Raw genomic sequence first — 16,605 nt, 5'->3', positions numbered from 1 at the left:
TTATGGCTTGGACAATAAGGAAGAGTTTAATAAGTGTAATGACATGGTAAGCTTCCATATTTTTTAGAGACATAATGACGTTTGGAGGAGTAAAACGATATAATGACTGGGATTTGCTCTAATACAACTTCAGCAAGGAAAAAAAGGGAAACAAAAAAAGCATATGTGGCGAATCTTGATAATTACTACATTTGGTGATGGGGATTCTTTGTATAGTTCACTGTACTTCTATGCTGCTTGAAATTTTTCAATAAAACATACACACACATACACACACACACACACACACACACAAAATGGATGACTCTAACATATTTTTTAGGCTAACCACAATGGTTAGACTCTCACAATCTGGACCCAATCCAACCTACGTTAGCAGCTGTATCACTAATTGTCCACATAAGCCGAGGTTCTAGCTTTACCACACTACTTGACACTTTGGAATTGGCCAGTCATTTTAAGGCCTATTCTGTAGTCTAAGTTATTTCCTCTGTTCACCTGCGTTCTCATTCTTTTCCAACTGGGAAACTTCTTATCCTTCAAGGACTAGGTCAGATTTTACCTGTGAAGTCTTCTCCAACCTCACTAGATCTCCTGGCAACATCCTAGGTTACTTCCAATGAACTCTGTTCATACTACTAGTAGAATGTATCTCATAGTGTAGATGTCATCTGTCTTCCTCCATCATGATGAGTACTCCTTAATGGCAGATAGCGTAAAAATTACAGGCACAGTCTCTAGATCCAGAATGCTGGAGATCACATGCCGGTTTAGTTAGTGTTACCTTGGGCAAGTAACTTAACCTCTCTGTGCCCCAGTTATCTCATCTATAAAATCACACTTCATAGAGTGGTATTAATCTTCCTAAATGGATAAAACAGGACTACAACAGTTTATGACACACAGTAAATACTCAATACTAAGGATACAAAATATTAATATATTAATGTGTAACTATTTAACGTAAATATCAATATATTGGTTTAACTTAAATATTAATGTAATAATAATACTAAAATACTAAGGATAGGACTCTTATTTGTCCTTATTATACTCTTCCTCATGTCTAGCTCAGTGTCTGGCACATAGATACTCAATAAATGGTTGATGACTTGGATAGTTTATGGTCTCCATACTGACCTTCACTTTGGCCCCAAAGCACTGGCATGGAGGTTGGTAGCAGGTGCTAAGAGGGGCTGGACAGTCTGGACTCCTAACCTAAGTGGTGGCAATGCTAAAAGAGATAAAAGGCAGCAGAGTTGCTAAGTGTAGGGAGTATGTCATTTATTGACCCTGTGTTCACCCACTCACTGGTCACTACTCTTGACTCGCAGCACAACAGGTACAGAACTGCAAGGGATCATGCCCAGCTCCGTGATCACCAGATCCACCAGTTCTGGGGGGGTCACATCATAGACCAGATTCAACAACCGTAGGGACGAGTGGTTCTGCCAGTCAGCCAGGGCCACACGTTCTCCTCGCTCACACAGTAGATCGTCAGGGTCATCTGCAATGGGAGGTGTACCCTTTTATGTACTTTTAAAAAATAAGCTGTGGGGCTTCCCTGGTGGCGCAGTGGTTGAGAGTCCGCCTGCGATGCAGGGGACACGGGTTCGTGCCCCATCTGGGAAGATCCCACATGCCGCGGAGCAGCTGGGCCCGTGAGCCATGGCCGCTGAGCCTGTGCGTCCGGAGCCTGTGCTCCGCAACGGGAGGGGCCACAACGGTGAGAGGCCCGTGCACCGCAAAAAAAAAAAATAATAATAAGCTGTGGTCTTCCCTTGTGGCACGGTGGTTAAGAATCCACATGCCAATGCAGGGGACATAGGTTCGAGCCCTGGTCCAGGAAGATCCCACATGCTGCGGAGCAACTAAGCCCGTGCGCCACAACTACTGCGCCTGCGCTCTAGAGCCCGTGAGCCACAACTACTGAAGTCTGCACACCTAGAGCCCGTGTCCGCAGTGAGAAGCCCGCACACTGCAATGAAGAGTGACCCCCCACTCGCCGCAACTAGAGAAAGCTCGCGCACAGCAACTAAGACCCAACGCAGCCAAAAATAAATAAATAAAATAAATTTATAAAAAAATAAAAATAGAAAATAAGTTGTACTTCAACCTCCCCTCTCCCGCCCAAATCTTCTCAGGTCCCTGGAACCTTCTCTCCTGCCCTCCTGGGCCTCCTTACCTAGCTCATTAGAGACAAAGGCATCAGTCTGCACACGCTCACAAAACTTGTATGTTTCACAGCAGACCAGCACTGGCACATTATGGGCCCGTGCCACCAGGGCCAGCTGTGCTGTCCCTACCCGTGACATCACAGACCCGTTGGCCAGGAGTGCATGAGCTCCCAACAGCAGCTTAGAAACCTATTTTGGAGAGTAGAGAGGAGGAAAAAAAATGTCATGTGTGACCAATGCAGAATAAGGTTCCCAATTCTTACCCAGGACAGCAATATTAAGGCAATGGGTAACAAATCTTAATAAAGGCTCTTGGAAAACACCTGACCGTTGACTCACCGCACCACCCACAGGAAAACTAAACTCTTTAGTCCTGTTCCCTCTCAGCGGCTACTAGTTTTATATAAGGTTCTTGCAATAGGTAGACATGCTGTATAACGTGTTGTAGATGCTTCTCCTACTAAATATAAAGACAGCTGTATAATTCTAGTACTTCTAGACAATTGCAACGTTGGGAAGGCGAGACTATGTCTATACTACTATACCCTTTTACTCCAACTTTGGAGTTCTTTTCCTCTGCCCTCACCTCTGGGAGCACATAGGAAGCTGCAGGAATCAGCAGGTAGGAGGCAGGGACCCCAGCACGGACCAGAAAACGTAGTGTGTGCTTTCCCTCCAGCCGTGGCCGGCTGTCCACCACTACCACCCGAAACCGCCGGCCCTTAGCCCAAGCCTCCTGAAGAATTCGTGATACCAGAGATGAGCTAGAGTGAATGGAGAGGAGGATTCAGTTATAGATGTCACTGACTGATGGTCAGCTCATTCCTAAAGGGCAAAGGGGCAGTTCCTTCTTCAAATCATTTCACTCCCCAATTTTCTCAGTCACAGGGTCTGGCCCATACCATCCATATACCAGGATTACATCTCCATTACTGATCTTCTCATAAGCAGAGCGTGAGATTGCCTGAGCTGCAAGCACAATCTTCTCTTGCACATATAGATCGATGGCTGCTCGAAGTTCTGACTTGGCCTAAATGGAGCAAGATACTTATGAAACAAGAAACAGACACAACCCTTTGATTATCATGCTGGATGCTTGAATATGCATATAATGACAGGCCTAAAGGGGGCCCAGGTCAGACAGACCCACCATCTCCTTAACCCTTGACCAGGCAGACCAGAGAGTTGCCCCTTCTGGGACCCCCAACATGTTTCCAGCTCTATCCCCCAGGTGCATGCCTCGCTCATTCCTCATACTCATCACCTCCTCTTCCCGCTTGGAGCTGCTCACACCCGTGATCTCCTTGTTAAGGAACTTGATGGCGTTGTACATGCTCGCTGACAGGGGACGGCACTGAGTCAGGAAGCTACAAAAACAACACCTTGCATCTGTGCAACTCTTCACAGCTCACAAAGCTTTCACATTTAAAAACATTTTTTTTAAAGAGAAGACAGAAAAATGAAAATAGAGGTAGAAGAGCAAGAAAAAGGCTCCAAGTGCAATATAAATTCAGTATTTGGCATCGTTAGTTTTCTTGGCTTTGTGCATGTTAGACCTGGTATTTCTACTGATAGAGTATTCCTATAGCTTCTCATACTGTTCAGTTTGACAGTCCTCAATAGTAACTAATACTAATTTTCTAGGGTGTCAAATTCAGAACCAGGCAGATCCATCTCCTGACCCTAAACATGGTCCTAAAGTAAATCGCTTGAGGAAATTGGATCCCAAAGATTACAGGTGGGGAATTTTGAAGTGTGTCCACATTTCACTGGAGATCAAAGAAGCCTAACTAAAAGAATTGTAGGCTGACTCACATGACAACTTCTTTTTGAAAGGGTTTTTTATCTTGAAGATTATGAGTTTGGAGGAACTAAGGTGATTGGCAGTGGAAAGAATCAGAACGTGTGAAATTCCTTGAAAATTTATTGACTTAAATAACTTTGTGTTACACATACTAAAAAAAAAACCCTTTATGCTTTGAAAAAAAGAAAAACAAAAAGGGTCTAAGAAAAGGACTGAGCAAGGTGGGGCGGGAGTGGATGTGCAGTGGTCATCCTTACCTGAAGTAGGGCTTTAGTTTATTCACTAGGTCCCTTGACAGTTCTTCACTGGGAGGTGTGGTGTAATCCTGAATCACCTGTAGGGTACACAAGTTGATCAGCAAACTGCGCCCTAACAAAAGTCTCTGAAAGGGGAACAGGGTAAGCTTCTCTGAGGAAAGTCTTCTGAGGGTGGAGTCATTCCCTCTTCCCCCCAGAGATTACTCTGGGTGAGAGAAGCCGGGGTAGTGTTGGGGAAGGTGAGGCTGGATCATAAGAGATAACAAGATGGGACATACCTGCTGCAAGGCACGAAGCAAGGCAATGCACCGGGCATTGGAGCCACTGACCAGGCCCTGGGAGTACTGCAGGCCGAGTCGCACCATGGCTGGGTGGATCACAGAGGATGGGATGCTGATGGGATGGCGGTGTCACACACTTTGCAAGGGAACTTGAACACCTACCGCCCACCTTCCCCTGATGAAAAGGAACCTCCTTCACTCGCACAGACACCCCCATTTGAAGAAGCATGCCTTGTGTTCATGCTTCTTTCCACAGATCCAACCTCAAGTTTCCAGTCACTTTCAAAACAGAATTACTAAAACTCCTCATGCTTAAAAGTTATGACAATTTCATAAGCTCCTACCTCATAAACTGGGTTAGAGAGTTTTGTCTGCTGTACTGGGGTAGGTGGGAGAAGAGACTGACTTTGGATCCATAATCCTTTCGTGTAGGAACCTTGACAAAACAGGGGAACAGGACCAAGGGCCCAGAGTTTAAAACTGTGGGATAATGCTGGGAAGGAAGAAGATGGTGAGCCAAATACCCATCCTTTTCCAGGGTCTCACTTCGCCCCGAGCACCTTTCCTCCCTCTATTCCATCTCCCTAGGCTCTTTCTGGCCACACACCAAACCCACTTCCTACCTGCTGTCGTTCTGGTTTTTTAACAAGCCTCCTCAGAAGCGTGGGGTCATCAACCTGACTATGCTCGGGTAGACGCTTCACTCCTAGAAGATAACAATCGTGTTTTCAAGACGCTGTAGGTGATAATGAGAAATCTGCTTTCAGGGCATAAGGGACATCAAGAAAGATTTAAGAGAGAGATGGAAAAAAACAGGAGAAAAGAGTAGAAAAAGAAACAGGGGTAGGATGAGGTTAAGGAGAGAATTGTGAACCCTGGGAGCCAAGGTGAAAATTGGGAGCTGTTTTACTGTGGGGAAGCCTGAGCTAACATAGGCATTTGAATCAACAGAGGTCTTGAAGTGAAGATACCTGAGGGGGTTTCTCCAGCTGTGCTGGGGCAGGCCTGAGGAGGTGGGCCTCCTTGGTCCCCTTTTCTTGCCTGCTTCAGGGCCCGCTCAGCCTCCTGCTTGGCCCGCCTTTCAGCTCGAAGTTCAGCCTTACTCCGACCTGCTGGAACTTTCTCCTTGGCACTGCCCAACTGACTGTCCAGTCCAGGCAGGTCTTTGGTCGGGCCTGCTGAAGGTAGAAGGAAGAGGTGCCCAAGCCCTAGGTAGGTAATAGCTATGCCCCAACTAAAGCTTCTTTTCCTGTTTATCTAAACTTTTTCCCTTTTTACTTGTTCAAACCAACTTTGTCCTGTCTCCCCCTCTTCTCTCCCACCACATCCCTTTACCAGCTCCACACCCCGGCCCTTTAAAAAAGCCCCCGCACCTTGACATTGGGCTGCAGAGACAGCAGAGCCAGTTTCTGGTTCTGCCCCCTTTTCCTCCTTCCGTTTCTTCTTCTGCTGTTTTTTTTCCTTCCGAAGCTGCAGCTTTTCTTCTTGGGTCATCTCCCTCCCCCCTGCCTAAGACACAGACATAGAACACTAACCTTCCCCAACAATTCCAAAAATGAATAAACACTACTGGATACTTACTAGTCTCCCACAGGATCCCTAATCCTTCCTAAGTCTCAGAAGCTACCTGTTACGAGCTTAGAGCCCACAGGGATCGAAGTTTCTCCTGCAGATCACAGTCACATTACCATTAGGGTTGAAAAAGCTCTGTAAAATCTCTTGGCTTTACCAAGAAATAAAGTGAAACGGGGATGAAGATTGGGTCGGAACGAAGTTGACACGGCCTCCTGAGTACCGCCTGACAGGCGGCTAGGGAGGGCACCCGCACTTACCCCAGGCCGAGGAACAAGCTCCGCCTTCATCCCAGATCCCGAGTCTGCATCAGAAAACAGGGCACAAAGTGAACCAGAGAGGCTCCGGGAGGGTTTGCGGGGACATGTATTCGGCGCTGCTGGCTGCTGGGTCTGCATGACCACGCGTCCGCCACCAGGCGGGAGGTCAGCCGGGGATCGGCGTGGGGGACGCAGTGCGCGGCAGGATCAAAGGGAAGGGGGGCGGGGGAAGGAAGAAGCACGCACACCTCCCGGAGGAACAAGCCGGTCCGCGGCACGGAGTGCGCCCGAAGCAGTGCGGACCAGAGTCCGGCGTGGCGCGGGAACCGAACGACAAGGCCCAGAGGTACTCAGGGCCCATCAGTAGCCGTCCGAGGCCCGTCCGCTCGCGTACCTGTTTGTGTGCCCGGCCCTTCACTCACCCTCGCGAACAGCCACGGCCACGGCAGCCATCATCCTCCGTCCTGGGCTCCGCCCGCCTGGGTCACAGGGACTACAAGCGCTCCCTGGGCCGACAGCCTCGGCGCGCAGCCCCAACCGGACTACAAGCCCCGAAGTGCTCTGGGGCTCTGCCCCCGGCTACGGGTCGCGATAAGGGCCTTTTCAGCTTTGGGCTCCCAATCCCGGCTGTCGGCTCTTGCCGTTTAGACTACAGTTCCCAGGATGCCGGGGGCGCTGCGCCCCAGAGCGGACTTCCCCAGCCCTTCCCACCTCTGATCGCAAGTCCCCCCCCCCAAAATGGCGAGCGAGGCTGCGGGGACGTGCTGAGGAGTGGAGGCGAGCGTGCAAAGCCGCTGTGGCCCTCAGAGTCCGGACCCTGCCGGGCCCTGCCGCAGGGAACATGCACTTTTCCATTCCTGAAACCGAGTCCCGCAGCGGGGACAGCGGCGGCTCCGCCTACGTGGTGAGGAGCGGCCGGAGCCCGGCCGGGTAGGGGCGGGGATAACGGGCCGGAGCCCTCTCCGAGCGGCCTCCGAAGTCTGGCCGCCACCTTTCGGGCCTGGTGACAGGCCGCCGAGTCCCGACGGCCTCGATGGGAGCTTATATTACGTCTCAGATTCATCCAAAGGTCGCCCCAGCTCCTGTAGTTCCTTTGTTCGGCCGCATCGCCTCCCCCGGCTGGGCCGCGGCTATTCTGGTGGGCGTCCCTGGCCTCTTGGGGAGGAGGACTGCAGCCTGAGCGCCCGGGTTTTCCCCGACTGGTCCTTCTGCTTTGGGACCTGGCTCTGGGGAAAATCGTCTGGGCACCTTTGGACGATCTCGGCGCGTTGCTCAGGCGGAGCTGTGGCAGGCAACTTCCGGCCAGGGTTCTCAAGCCCCGCCAAAATGGCGAGCGAGGCGAGCGACCCTAAACAAGACCGCGACCCTAAACTGCTTGCCTGCTTTTGTGTCCTCAGGCCTATAACATTCACGTGAATGGAGTCCTGCACTGTCGGGTGCGCTACAGCCAACTCCTGGGGCTGCACGAGCAGGTGGGACTAGCACCCCTGCCTTGAGGCAGCTTCAAGCCCTTTTCTACATCTGGGCATCAGTGTCTCCATTTCCCTCCCCGTCGCTTTCTCGTAGGCTGTAGTTCCCCTTTAATCACTGCCACAGGGAAGGATTTGGTGCTTTATCTCATCGTCTGACATTTCCGGGGAACTCCCAGGAAGCTTAATGTCTGCCCCTAACTGCTCCTCCCTATACTCACATACTCCCTCCTTTCTTCTCTGTCCCCATCTTACACAGCCTGTACACTGCCTGTGCCTGTGCATGGAGAAAACGACAACCCTCCCCCCTAAGCTGCCAAAGCACTTTCCTCCTGTCATCTGAGCTGCAACTTGAAATTCTTTTTTCCTGCTCATATTGATACAAACCATTCACCAGTTTCTGTCTGTGTTCCTTGACTCACCTGAGCGGGTGTAGCTGTTCCAGCTATCCTTATGTGTCTGTGATGTAATGTTTCTCTGTTCTCCTCACCAGATTCTGAGCTCTGTATTTAACTCGGTACAGAGTCCTGGTTTTACTGATAACTAGTTGTGCAACCCTGAGCAAGTTACCTGATTTCTTTGGGCCTCAGCTTCTGCAACTGAAAAATAGAGTCATTGATCTGCAAAGTCCCTTTAAGTCCTAAAATACTTCGTGAATATATTTAGCTATTACTTAACTGTGCACATAAACTTTCCTTACCAAGCCTTTTGCTTCGTATGAGGGTTCAATGAACACAGCTTTGCTAGATAAGCAAGGGTCTCCCTAGGCCCTGGCCCTATACAAACCCTTCCCACACTGGAGGAACAGACTTGTACACTGTAAGATTGGAAAGAACATATATCTAGGACAGAGGAACGGCTCCCTTGGGATGCTGCCCCTGCCAAAGGAATGATTTCCTGGATGACCAGGGTAGATAGGGGAGCAGGGACTAAGGAAAGGGAAGGGGAGCCCAAGAGAACATTATGAATGTGGATTGCCTCTTCTCATTTGCTATGTTTATGTGAAGAGTTGTATCTCTTTCTCCAAATAGCTTCGGAAGGAATACGGGGCCAATGTGCTTCCTGCATTTCCCCCAAAGAAGCTTTTCTCTCTGACACCCGCTGAGGTAGAACAGAGGAGAGAGCAGTTAGAGAAGTACATGCAAGCTGGTGAGTGGTTGGAGGGAACTTTAGGCTGACTCTGTTGAGGACTATGGAGAGAGACTCAAAACAGCTGCTTTTGTAGAAGGTCCTGAAGGAATCTGTACATCTGGGAAGCCTACTGTTTTATCTATTATTTAATTAGCAAAAGTAAATAGCATGCAAGGAGGCTGTGGTACCTAGGTACCAGCAAAGCAATTTGGGCACTGACATTTATGAGGAATACTAATATGGCACTAACTAGTCTTAAAGCAGTTTCGATCAGTGGGGAGAACTTAACTTGTATCTGATGTGCTTTAGATGAACATTATTTTTCCCTGGTTCTATAGACTGGACTCAACTAGATGGTAGCCAAGGGTGGGGCAGGTGAAGAATTTATGCAAACAGCGAGTGAGGTGAGGCCAGTTGGGAGATGTGACAAGCCACCATCAGCCCAGGAAAGGGGACCTGGGGGGGCTGCCAAAAAGAGAACTGGGGGGATCCAAGAGGGAATCATAAGTTATTAGAACATCATTCTCTTGTCCCCACAGTTCGGCAAGACCCATTGCTTGGGAGCAGTGAGACCTTCAATAGTTTCTTGCGTCGGGCACAACAGGTAAGGCTTTGGATGGGACCAAGTTTTAAGGGAAGCACCTTCCTGCAGGGCCACATCATTTTAATGAGGTGGGTACAGAGGAGCCATCCTGGCACCTTTCTGTATGGAATGGGGCTTCTGCTGTACCAGTGAAATCAAGGAAACCCAGTCTGTAATTAAACAGCTGAGAATAAAGTCACCAGAGGGACCTACAATACAACATAGTTGGGAAGGGTCAGAGCTGGACGCTGGGCATGTTGTTAACAAGGTGCCTCCCATTCCCGTGTATGCTCACAACCAGGAGACACAGCAGGTCCCAACAGAAGAGGTCTCCTTGGAAGTGCTGCTTAGCAACGGGCAGAAAGTTCTGGTCAATGTGCTAACTTCAGATCAGACTGAGGATGTCCTGGAGGTGAGGCGCTTGTTCTGCACTGCTCCTCCTCCCCCTGCACCCCAGGTTCCCAGGCTTGGGGTGATTGGAACCATCCAGCATGATGAGCTGTATTTCCTTCCTTTTTCCTAGGCTGTGGCTGCAAAGCTGGATCTTCCAGATGACTTGATCGGATACTTTAGTCTCTTTCTAGTTCGAGAAAAAGAGGATGGAGCCTTTTCGTGTGAGTTTGTCTGGACTTTACAGCTTCCCTCTGTTTCCACTAGTGAACTTGCCTGTCTTCCCCAAGAATGTGGCATTTCCCCAGGGCTTCTCGCTTGATTTCCCTCCCCTGAGTTTCATGACATTTTCTTTTTCTTTTCTTTTTTTTTACACCCATAGTTGTACGGAAGTTGCAAGAGTTTGAGCTGCCTTATGTGTCTGTTGCCAGTCTTCGGAGTCAAGAGTATAAGATTATGCTAAGGAAGAGGTCAGGGCTGGGCTTGGAGGAGGGAGAGGGTGCTGGACTGGATTATGGGGCCACGTATTGAGACAGAATAATCTGGACAAGGGGGTAGTGCTGGGTGTTTCTACCAGGCCTCCCAAACTTCCTCCAACTGTATCACCATTAGCCCCATAGTTCCAGATTGCTCCGGTTTTGCCCCTTTTCCATTCTGCCTCTTGCCTTCCCCCAGCTTAGCCCCATTACCCCTTTCCACCCCTTGGCCTCACAGTTATTGGGACTCTGCCTATGATGACGATGTCATGGAGAACCGGGTTGGCCTGAACCTGCTTTATGCTCAGGTGAGCTTGGAGCTGCCTCAGAACCCTTCCCCTGAAAATGGCTCTGGTGTCCCTCTGCCAAGAAAACTCCTTTCGTATCTTTACTGCCAGTTCATGGGGAAGTTTCTAGAATACTCTCAGGGCATCTGGCACAACCTCTACTCTCCCTGCTTTGTAAGCTGATATGGTCAAGGACTCAACTGCGAAGAGCTTGCTCAAATGTGGGGTGAGGGGTCAGGCTGGACAGAGGTAACTGGACACTCTTTGGGTCTCTGACTGGGAGCCCCGAACACCCCACCCCTTGTCTCCGCCGCAGACAGTATCAGACATTGAGCGTGGGTGGATCCTAGTCACCAAGGAGCAGCACCGGCAGCTCAAATCACTGCAAGAGAAGGTCTCCAAGAAGGAGGTGAGCCCTGCCTCCCTGTCTTCCTCCAAGGGGTTGCTTCCTCTGGGCTGTCCCACTTCCCCTCCTGACCCGTCCCGCCTGCTGACTGGGTTTCAGTTCCTGCGGCTGGCCCAGACGCTGCGGCACTATGGCTACTTGCGCTTCGATGCCTGTGTGGCTGACTTCCCGGAGAAGGACTGTCCAGTGGTGGTGAGCGCAGGCAACAGTGAGCTCAGCCTCCAGCTCCGCCTGCCTGGCCAGCAACTCCGTGAAGGCTCCTTTCGGGTCACCCGCATGCGGTGCTGGCGGGTCACCTCCTCTGTGAGTTGGGGTAGGAGGGGGAGACCTTTGGGATGGAGGCCCGGCAAGCCTTGAGCTTCGGGAATGGGCTGGAGTGGGTCAGGGAGAGGCACATCGGTCAGAATGAGCTCAGCCTAATTCTTACCCTTCCTCTCCCAGGTGCCACTGCCCAGTGGAGGCACAAGCAGCCCAGGTCGGGGCCGGGGTGAGGTGCGCCTGGAACTGGCTTTTGAATACCTCATGAGCAAGGACCGGCTACAGTGGGTCACCATCACCAGCCCCCAGGTGTGAGCCCACCCTCAGGCCTCCTCTGGAGCCCATTGCACCGTCTCTCTTAGATACCCAAGTCTAGGGCTTCCAGGACTCCATGTGAGTGGGAGCCCTTGTCTTAGGGGTGCTGGGCTCAGGATGACCACCCAGTCAGGCTGAGCTCTCTCCTTGCCCTCAGGCTATCATGATGAGCATCTGCTTGCAGTCCATGGTGGATGAACTGATGGTGAAGAAATCCGGCGGCAGTATCAGGAAGGTAAGCAGCAAGCACAGACCCAGCAGCTGCGTGGCTGTGCTCTCCCTGCCTTTTGTCCTCGGTGTGATGCCTCTCCTGAGAGGGAGGGGAAGGGACTGGGATGCCAAAGGGGGTGATCAGCCCTTATCAGCGCCTCATGTCTCCATCCCCAGATGCTACGCCGGCGGGTGGGGGGCACCCTGAGACGCTCAGACAGCCAGCAAGCAGTGAAGTCCCCACCGCTGCTTGTAAGTACTACTCCCTGGTCAGTCCCCCAGCCCCCAGGCCTTGCATCACCTCCCCAGTGAGGTCTCTGACACCTCTGCCTCCTCCTCCCCAGGAGTCACCTGATGCCAGCCGGGAGTCCATGGTCAAACTCTCAGTGAGTTTCCCACGAGGGTTGGTGAGGTTGGCGTTTGTAGGGGACCTTAGGGAGGCTTGAGCCCTCTGACCCCGACCCTGCCTTTATTACAGAGCAAGCTGAGTGCCGTGAGCTTGCGGGGGATTGGCACTCCCAGTACAGATGCCAGTGCCAGTGATGTCCACGGCAATTTCGCCTTTGAGGGCATTGGAGATGAGGATCTGTGATCTCCAGAGCTCGGATGTCTGCCCTCTACCCTGGAGGAGTGTTCAGAAACTTGCCCTGTGCCTGTATTCCCCAAACTGGGGTATTTTTCTTCGTATTGTCCCCTTTTCTCCTCGGCCAGGGGCCTCCTAACCTGCCTTCCCTTCCCCTCCCCAGGGCTGGCTATACAAAGGATCGCTCAGAGCTGGCCTTCAATGCCAAATTAGCATTTAGTATTTTGCACAAAGTCCACGGGACCATGGCTACCTGCCTGGGGAGGAACCACAACTGCCCCCAGGCTGCTTCTGGCTTCTCGGGGCCATGAGCCAAGGGGATGGGCAGAGGTCTGTGTATGGTCTGGCCCAGCTCCCCGTCATTAAACTCAGCCTGATTGCTGCCTACCTCTGGTTCCCTCTCACTGCCCCTGCTCCCCCCATCACAGCATGGACTGCTGTGCTACGGGTGAGGCCAAGCGGTGCTTGCCACTGCCAACTCAGCATAGACGTGGCTTTGTTAGTGTTTCCTTTATTATAAAGCACTGAAATAAGTTAAATAAACAGGTGCGAGGCTGGACAGTCCCCTAGCCAGTTCATCCACCGCCCCTGGGAGCAGTGGAGGTGGATACAGGGCCCTTCTCACTGAGCTTATGAAGTCGCATCAGTCAAGGCAAGGCCCCCCCTGGTCCATATGGGCCCCCGCCCATGGGGTTTGGACTGGTCCATATAGTGCCTAGGTTAGTCTGTGTGGAGCCCCTGGCCAGCGGGGGAGGAAGGTAAAGGTGGCTTCTGGTCCATCTGTATAAAACATACAGGAGGGTCAGGGCTAATTCATAGAGCCCTAGGGGAGAAGGACCTAGTTCAGGGTGAGTCTGTGTGGAGAGCTCGGCTACCAGTGGCACCCAGGGCTGTTGGGCCCCGAGAGCTCAAAACAGAGGGGGGACTGTGAGGTGGCGCCCAGCCCTCAGAGGCAGAGAGGCCAGGCCCTCCTGCCCCACCATGGCCGTGCACCTTCTGGTGCCGTTTGTAGTTGTCCCAGTGGCCCGTGGTATAGGCGCAGGTGGCACAGCGGAAGGGCTTCTCGCCTGTGTGCCGCAGCATGTGGCGTTTGAGGTTCATGCTCTGGTTGCAGCTGTAGTTGCAAAGACTACACCGAAAAGGTTTGTCCCCAGAGTGGATTCGACCGTGACGCTTGAGGTTGGCCAGGTTGCCACAGGCATAGGGGCAGAGGGGGCACTTGTAGGGCTTCTCTCCTGTGTGGACGCGCTGGTGCCGTTTCAGGTTATCCAGATGAGCAGAGGCATAAGGACAGCGGGCACAGCGGAAGGGCTTCTCACCACTGTGCGTCTTCATGTGCCGAGCCAAGTGGTTGGGATAGTGAGTGGCAAAGGGGCAGAGGCTACAGGCAAAGCCTTTGTCACTGGGGCCCTGGGGTCCACCACTGGCACCACTTCCAGTCTCTCCTCGCATGCAGCGCCCACACGTGGCTGCTCCCAGCCGACTACCCTCCCCCTCTTCCAGCTCTTGTCCACAGTTCCGGCAGGTCCAAGGGAACAGCAGCTCTGGCAGTGGTTCTGATCCAGTCCCACACAGGCCTTCCCCTTCACTCCTCAGCTGCCCACAGTCCGGCAAGAAACTGGCACCGCCTGGTGGCACGTGGAGGCTCAAATCTGGAAGCAGCAGGGCATCTGTGGAGACAGACCTGGGCTATGAATCCAAGTCCCCCTAAGGCCACCCACCCACGTCCCAGGTTCTTTGGTCCCTGGCTTTTTACCTTCAGGTCGCCGGGGCACTGCCCCCTCCTGCTCTGTGGGACTGGGAGGCCGGGCAGGACGTGGAGCACAGCAGCGGAAGCCACAGGTCGGGCAGGGAGGAGTGGGGGGCCCCGCATGGGTGCGCTGATGCCGCCTCAGGTTGCCCAGGCTGCTGCAGGCAAAGGGGCAGTGGGGACAGCGGTAGGGCTTCTCGCCAGTGTGGGTGCGAGTATGTCGCGTCAGGTTGACGAGCTGGGCTGAGGCGTAGGGGCAGCGGCCACAGCGGAACGGCTTCTCCCCGCTGTGTGTCTGCATGTGCCGCTTCAGGTGGCTCGAGTAGTGGGACACGAAGGCGCAGAGGCGGCATGAGTATAGTAGCCGTGGGGGCAGCGGGGGCCCCCCACCCGGCCCTCCTGCCCCACAACACGGCCCCTCACCTGTGGGCCCCCCACACAGCTGGCAGGCTGGGCCTGGCCTCTCACCCCTGGCCTCCCCTGGACCCCTGGCTGGCTCCTCAACTTCACTCTCCGCACTTAGTGCCCGGCCGCCCCCAGACTCGTCGTCGCTCAGCCCATAGGGAAGCCCAGGCCTGGCCCCCAGAGAGTCTCCTGGTGAGACAGACATGAGAAGAGACATCAACACAGGCTAGGAACAGACTCCAAACTCCCTTTCTCACTTGCGGTCTCCCCACTTGCTGGGCTCCACCCTTCTCTTCAATCAATGATCCTAAAAATTCAACACAAATCATCTACCTCCAAGTCTGGACTAACCTAGTGATGACAGAGTTGTACATAGGACCAATGAATGGAAAAAGATCAAGGGCTCACAGTGGACCACATACTGAAATGAATCAATAATTAAATAATTAACTGATTCTTGGGATAAGTAAAAATACACAAGGCAGAGGCCTGATACGTTTTTCTAGTGCCTCTATCAGTAAGGACTCTTAGTTTTTATTTTATAACCACCTCCATACTATCTCAAGAGGCAAAATTTGGAGGGAAGGGCTTCCCTGGTGGCGCAGTGGTTGAGAGTCCGCCTGCCGATGCAGGGTACACGGGTTCGTGCCCCAGTCCGGGAAGATCCCACATGCCGCGGAGCGGCTGGGCCCATGAGCCATGGCTGCTGAGCCTGCGCGTCTGGAGTGCTCCGCAACGGGAGAGGCCACAACAGTGAGAGGCCCGCGTACCGCAAAAAAAAAAAAAAAAATTTTGGAGGGAAGAGGAAACAAAGTAACACATGTAATACCACTTCTAAGCCTAAAGGATGGATTTTCTTTTACATGGATTTCCTCAATGACTTTCAAAATCATCCTTCAGAAGTGGCATTAGTGGATAGCTGGTGCAGCAAACTAGGTTGGGGTGATGCTAAGATCAAAGGGAAGAGGAATGTGGAAGGATATTTGAGGGCAGAGACTAATACCTCCATACAAGAGGAGTTTATGCTGCAGGTGAAAGGGAGTTAGATTAGATCTAAGTACTAGCTTGAATGAGGTTGCTTCCCTGAACCTCTTAAAAATAAACTCATCTAAGGAATGGGCTAGGGAGTGGGATAAAGTTATTAAAAGGGCATTTACTTTTAACCAGTTGTTTCATGTGATTCCTCTACCGTCCTATTCATACCACCTTTGAACCAGGCCTCAGAACTTGACCTCAACAAAGTGATGGACCATCAGGCAAACGAAGAAATCTAGCTCAAATCTAAACTGAACCAGCCCCAGTGGCAGGAAACGGTGTTTTGCTCACTGGCACTATACTCTAACCCGCCTCCTAAAGGCTGAGGTTCCAGCGGTCACTTCCTTAAGTCAGTCCCCCAAACCCACCTTCAGAGTCTCTCTCGAAGCCCATGAGCTGGTCGCTGTTGCCGTCACCTTCCTCCTCTTCCTCAAACTCCAGATCCTGGCCTAGTAGTAAATCACTCTCCAATACCAGGGCCCCGGGTCCTTCGTCGAGGGAGTCTTCAGTATCCACTGAAGAGGGGAAAAGGCTTGTAGATCCTCCCTCAGGAACTGTGCCCATCATTCGCACCCGGGAAGCTAGCCCTCGCAGACCGTACTTCCCGCACTCGTAGACCCTCTCGGGTTCCGTTAGTACCTCGATGGGAAGCTAGGAGTCCAGATCGCCCACCCCATCCCTCAAGGATCCCCCTCCACCCAGACCTGAACCCACACCACTGACCCCACCCCCGCTCCTCCCCACCTCGCAGCCCCTGACCCCTGACCCCTGACCTTTGACCCCCTCGCATTTCACGGGCTGCGGGTGGCTTTGCTTCCTTCGGGGCATCGTGACCGGCTCCAGCCCGACGCGCCTCCGGCCTGCGGCCGCCCGGCCCCGCCCCTCCCAATTCGGCCTGCCCGCCCTTCCTCTCAGGGCCCGCGGGCCGCCCCCATGCAGCGGCGCGGGCCCCGGGC

At 52.4% G+C, this 16,605-nt stretch overlaps 3 protein-coding genes and 1 non-coding gene across 11 annotated transcripts; 2 read left to right on the top strand and 2 right to left on the bottom strand.

Annotated features, from left to right (window-relative positions):
* Positions 1–1,267: 1,267 nt before the first annotated feature.
* Positions 1,268–6,924, bottom strand: EIF2B4 (eukaryotic translation initiation factor 2B subunit delta). 6 transcript variants are annotated; one of them, XM_060169943.1, is made up of 13 exons: positions 6,774–6,924; positions 6,352–6,395; positions 5,893–6,028; positions 5,491–5,697; positions 5,143–5,225; positions 4,864–4,955; positions 4,517–4,631; positions 4,239–4,315; positions 3,442–3,544; positions 3,080–3,207; positions 2,764–2,941; positions 2,186–2,366; positions 1,268–1,507 (listed from the first exon to the last, which is right to left on the bottom strand). In XM_060169943.1, exons 1-13 carry the CDS (start codon positions 6,805–6,807, stop codon positions 1,308–1,310), a joined length of 1,578 nt encoding a protein of 525 aa, XP_060025926.1. In that variant the 5' UTR covers positions 6,808–6,924; the 3' UTR covers positions 1,268–1,307. The 6 variants fall into 6 exon arrangements, with proteins under 6 accessions (XP_060025926.1, XP_060025927.1, XP_060025924.1 ...); XM_060169944.1 differs by having other exon boundaries at positions 5,491–5,694; positions 6,774–6,923; XM_060169941.1 differs by having other exon boundaries at positions 6,352–6,880.
* On the top strand, positions 3,656–3,756 carry LOC132531994 (small nucleolar RNA SNORA8). The gene has a single exon (XR_009544257.1). It is a non-coding gene; the product is annotated as a small nucleolar RNA SNORA8 (small nucleolar RNA).
* Positions 6,464–12,846, top strand: SNX17 (sorting nexin 17). 3 transcript variants are annotated; one of them, XM_060169949.1, is made up of 15 exons: positions 6,464–6,697; positions 7,749–7,823; positions 8,852–8,969; positions 9,491–9,555; positions 9,836–9,946; positions 10,058–10,148; positions 10,307–10,394; positions 10,639–10,708; positions 11,004–11,096; positions 11,193–11,396; positions 11,535–11,660; positions 11,824–11,901; positions 12,054–12,128; positions 12,221–12,262; positions 12,355–12,846. In XM_060169949.1, exons 1-15 carry the CDS (start codon positions 6,488–6,490, stop codon positions 12,466–12,468), a joined length of 1,560 nt encoding a protein of 519 aa, XP_060025932.1. In that variant the 5' UTR covers positions 6,464–6,487; the 3' UTR covers positions 12,469–12,846. The 3 variants fall into 3 exon arrangements, with proteins under 3 accessions (XP_060025932.1, XP_060025933.1, XP_060025934.1); XM_060169950.1 differs by lacking the exon at positions 6,464–6,697 and adding an exon at positions 6,746–7,255; XM_060169951.1 differs by lacking the exon at positions 6,464–6,697 and adding an exon at positions 7,348–7,420.
* A 108-nt stretch (positions 12,847–12,954) lies between these two features.
* ZNF513 (zinc finger protein 513) lies at positions 12,955–16,575 on the bottom strand. The gene is made up of 4 exons (XM_060169947.1): positions 16,423–16,575; positions 16,018–16,164; positions 14,216–14,803; positions 12,955–14,129 (listed from the first exon to the last, which is right to left on the bottom strand). Exons 1-4 carry the CDS (start codon positions 16,475–16,477, stop codon positions 13,303–13,305), a joined length of 1,617 nt encoding a protein of 538 aa, XP_060025930.1. The 5' UTR covers positions 16,478–16,575; the 3' UTR covers positions 12,955–13,302.
* Positions 16,576–16,605: the final 30 nt, after the last annotated feature.

The sequence above is a fragment of the Lagenorhynchus albirostris genome, chromosome 13 (assembly GCF_949774975.1).
Source record: "Lagenorhynchus albirostris chromosome 13, mLagAlb1.1, whole genome shotgun sequence".
Classification (NCBI taxonomy): Eukaryota; Metazoa; Chordata; class Mammalia; order Artiodactyla; family Delphinidae; genus Lagenorhynchus; species Lagenorhynchus albirostris.
Note: the sequence above shows the minus strand (reverse complement) of the source record. Positions and strands in the feature narration are given on the sequence as shown.

Coding starts and splice junctions, on each gene's coding strand:
- EIF2B4 (XM_060169941.1), bottom strand. CDS start 6,489: ATGCAGACCCAGCAGCCAGCAGCGCCGAATACATGTCCCCGCAAACCC. Junction 5,698..5,892: donor CTCTGCAGCCCAATGTCAAG/GTGCGGGGGCTT, acceptor TTCTACCTTCAG/CAGGCCCGACCAAAGACCTG. Junction 5,226..5,490: donor AGCTGGAGAAACCCCCTCAG/GTATCTTCACTT, acceptor GTTATCTTCTAG/GAGTGAAGCGTCTACCCGAG.
- ZNF513 (XM_060169947.1), bottom strand. CDS start 16,477: ATGCCCCGAAGGAAGCAAAGCCACCCGCAGCCCGTGAAATGCGAGGGG. Junction 14,804..16,017: donor CTTCGAGAGAGACTCTGAAG/GTGGGTTTGGGG, acceptor CTGTCTCACCAG/GAGACTCTCTGGGGGCCAGG. Junction 14,130..14,215: donor AGTGCCCCGGCGACCTGAAG/GTAAAAAGCCAG, acceptor CTGTCTCCACAG/ATGCCCTGCTGCTTCCAGAT.
- SNX17 (XM_060169949.1), top strand. CDS start 6,488: ATGACCACGCGTCCGCCACCAGGCGGGAGGTCAGCCGGGGATCGGCGT. Junction 10,709..11,003: donor TGAACCTGCTTTATGCTCAG/GTGAGCTTGGAG, acceptor TCTCCGCCGCAG/ACAGTATCAGACATTGAGCG. Junction 11,397..11,534: donor GCTGGCGGGTCACCTCCTCT/GTGAGTTGGGGT, acceptor TTCCTCTCCCAG/GTGCCACTGCCCAGTGGAGG.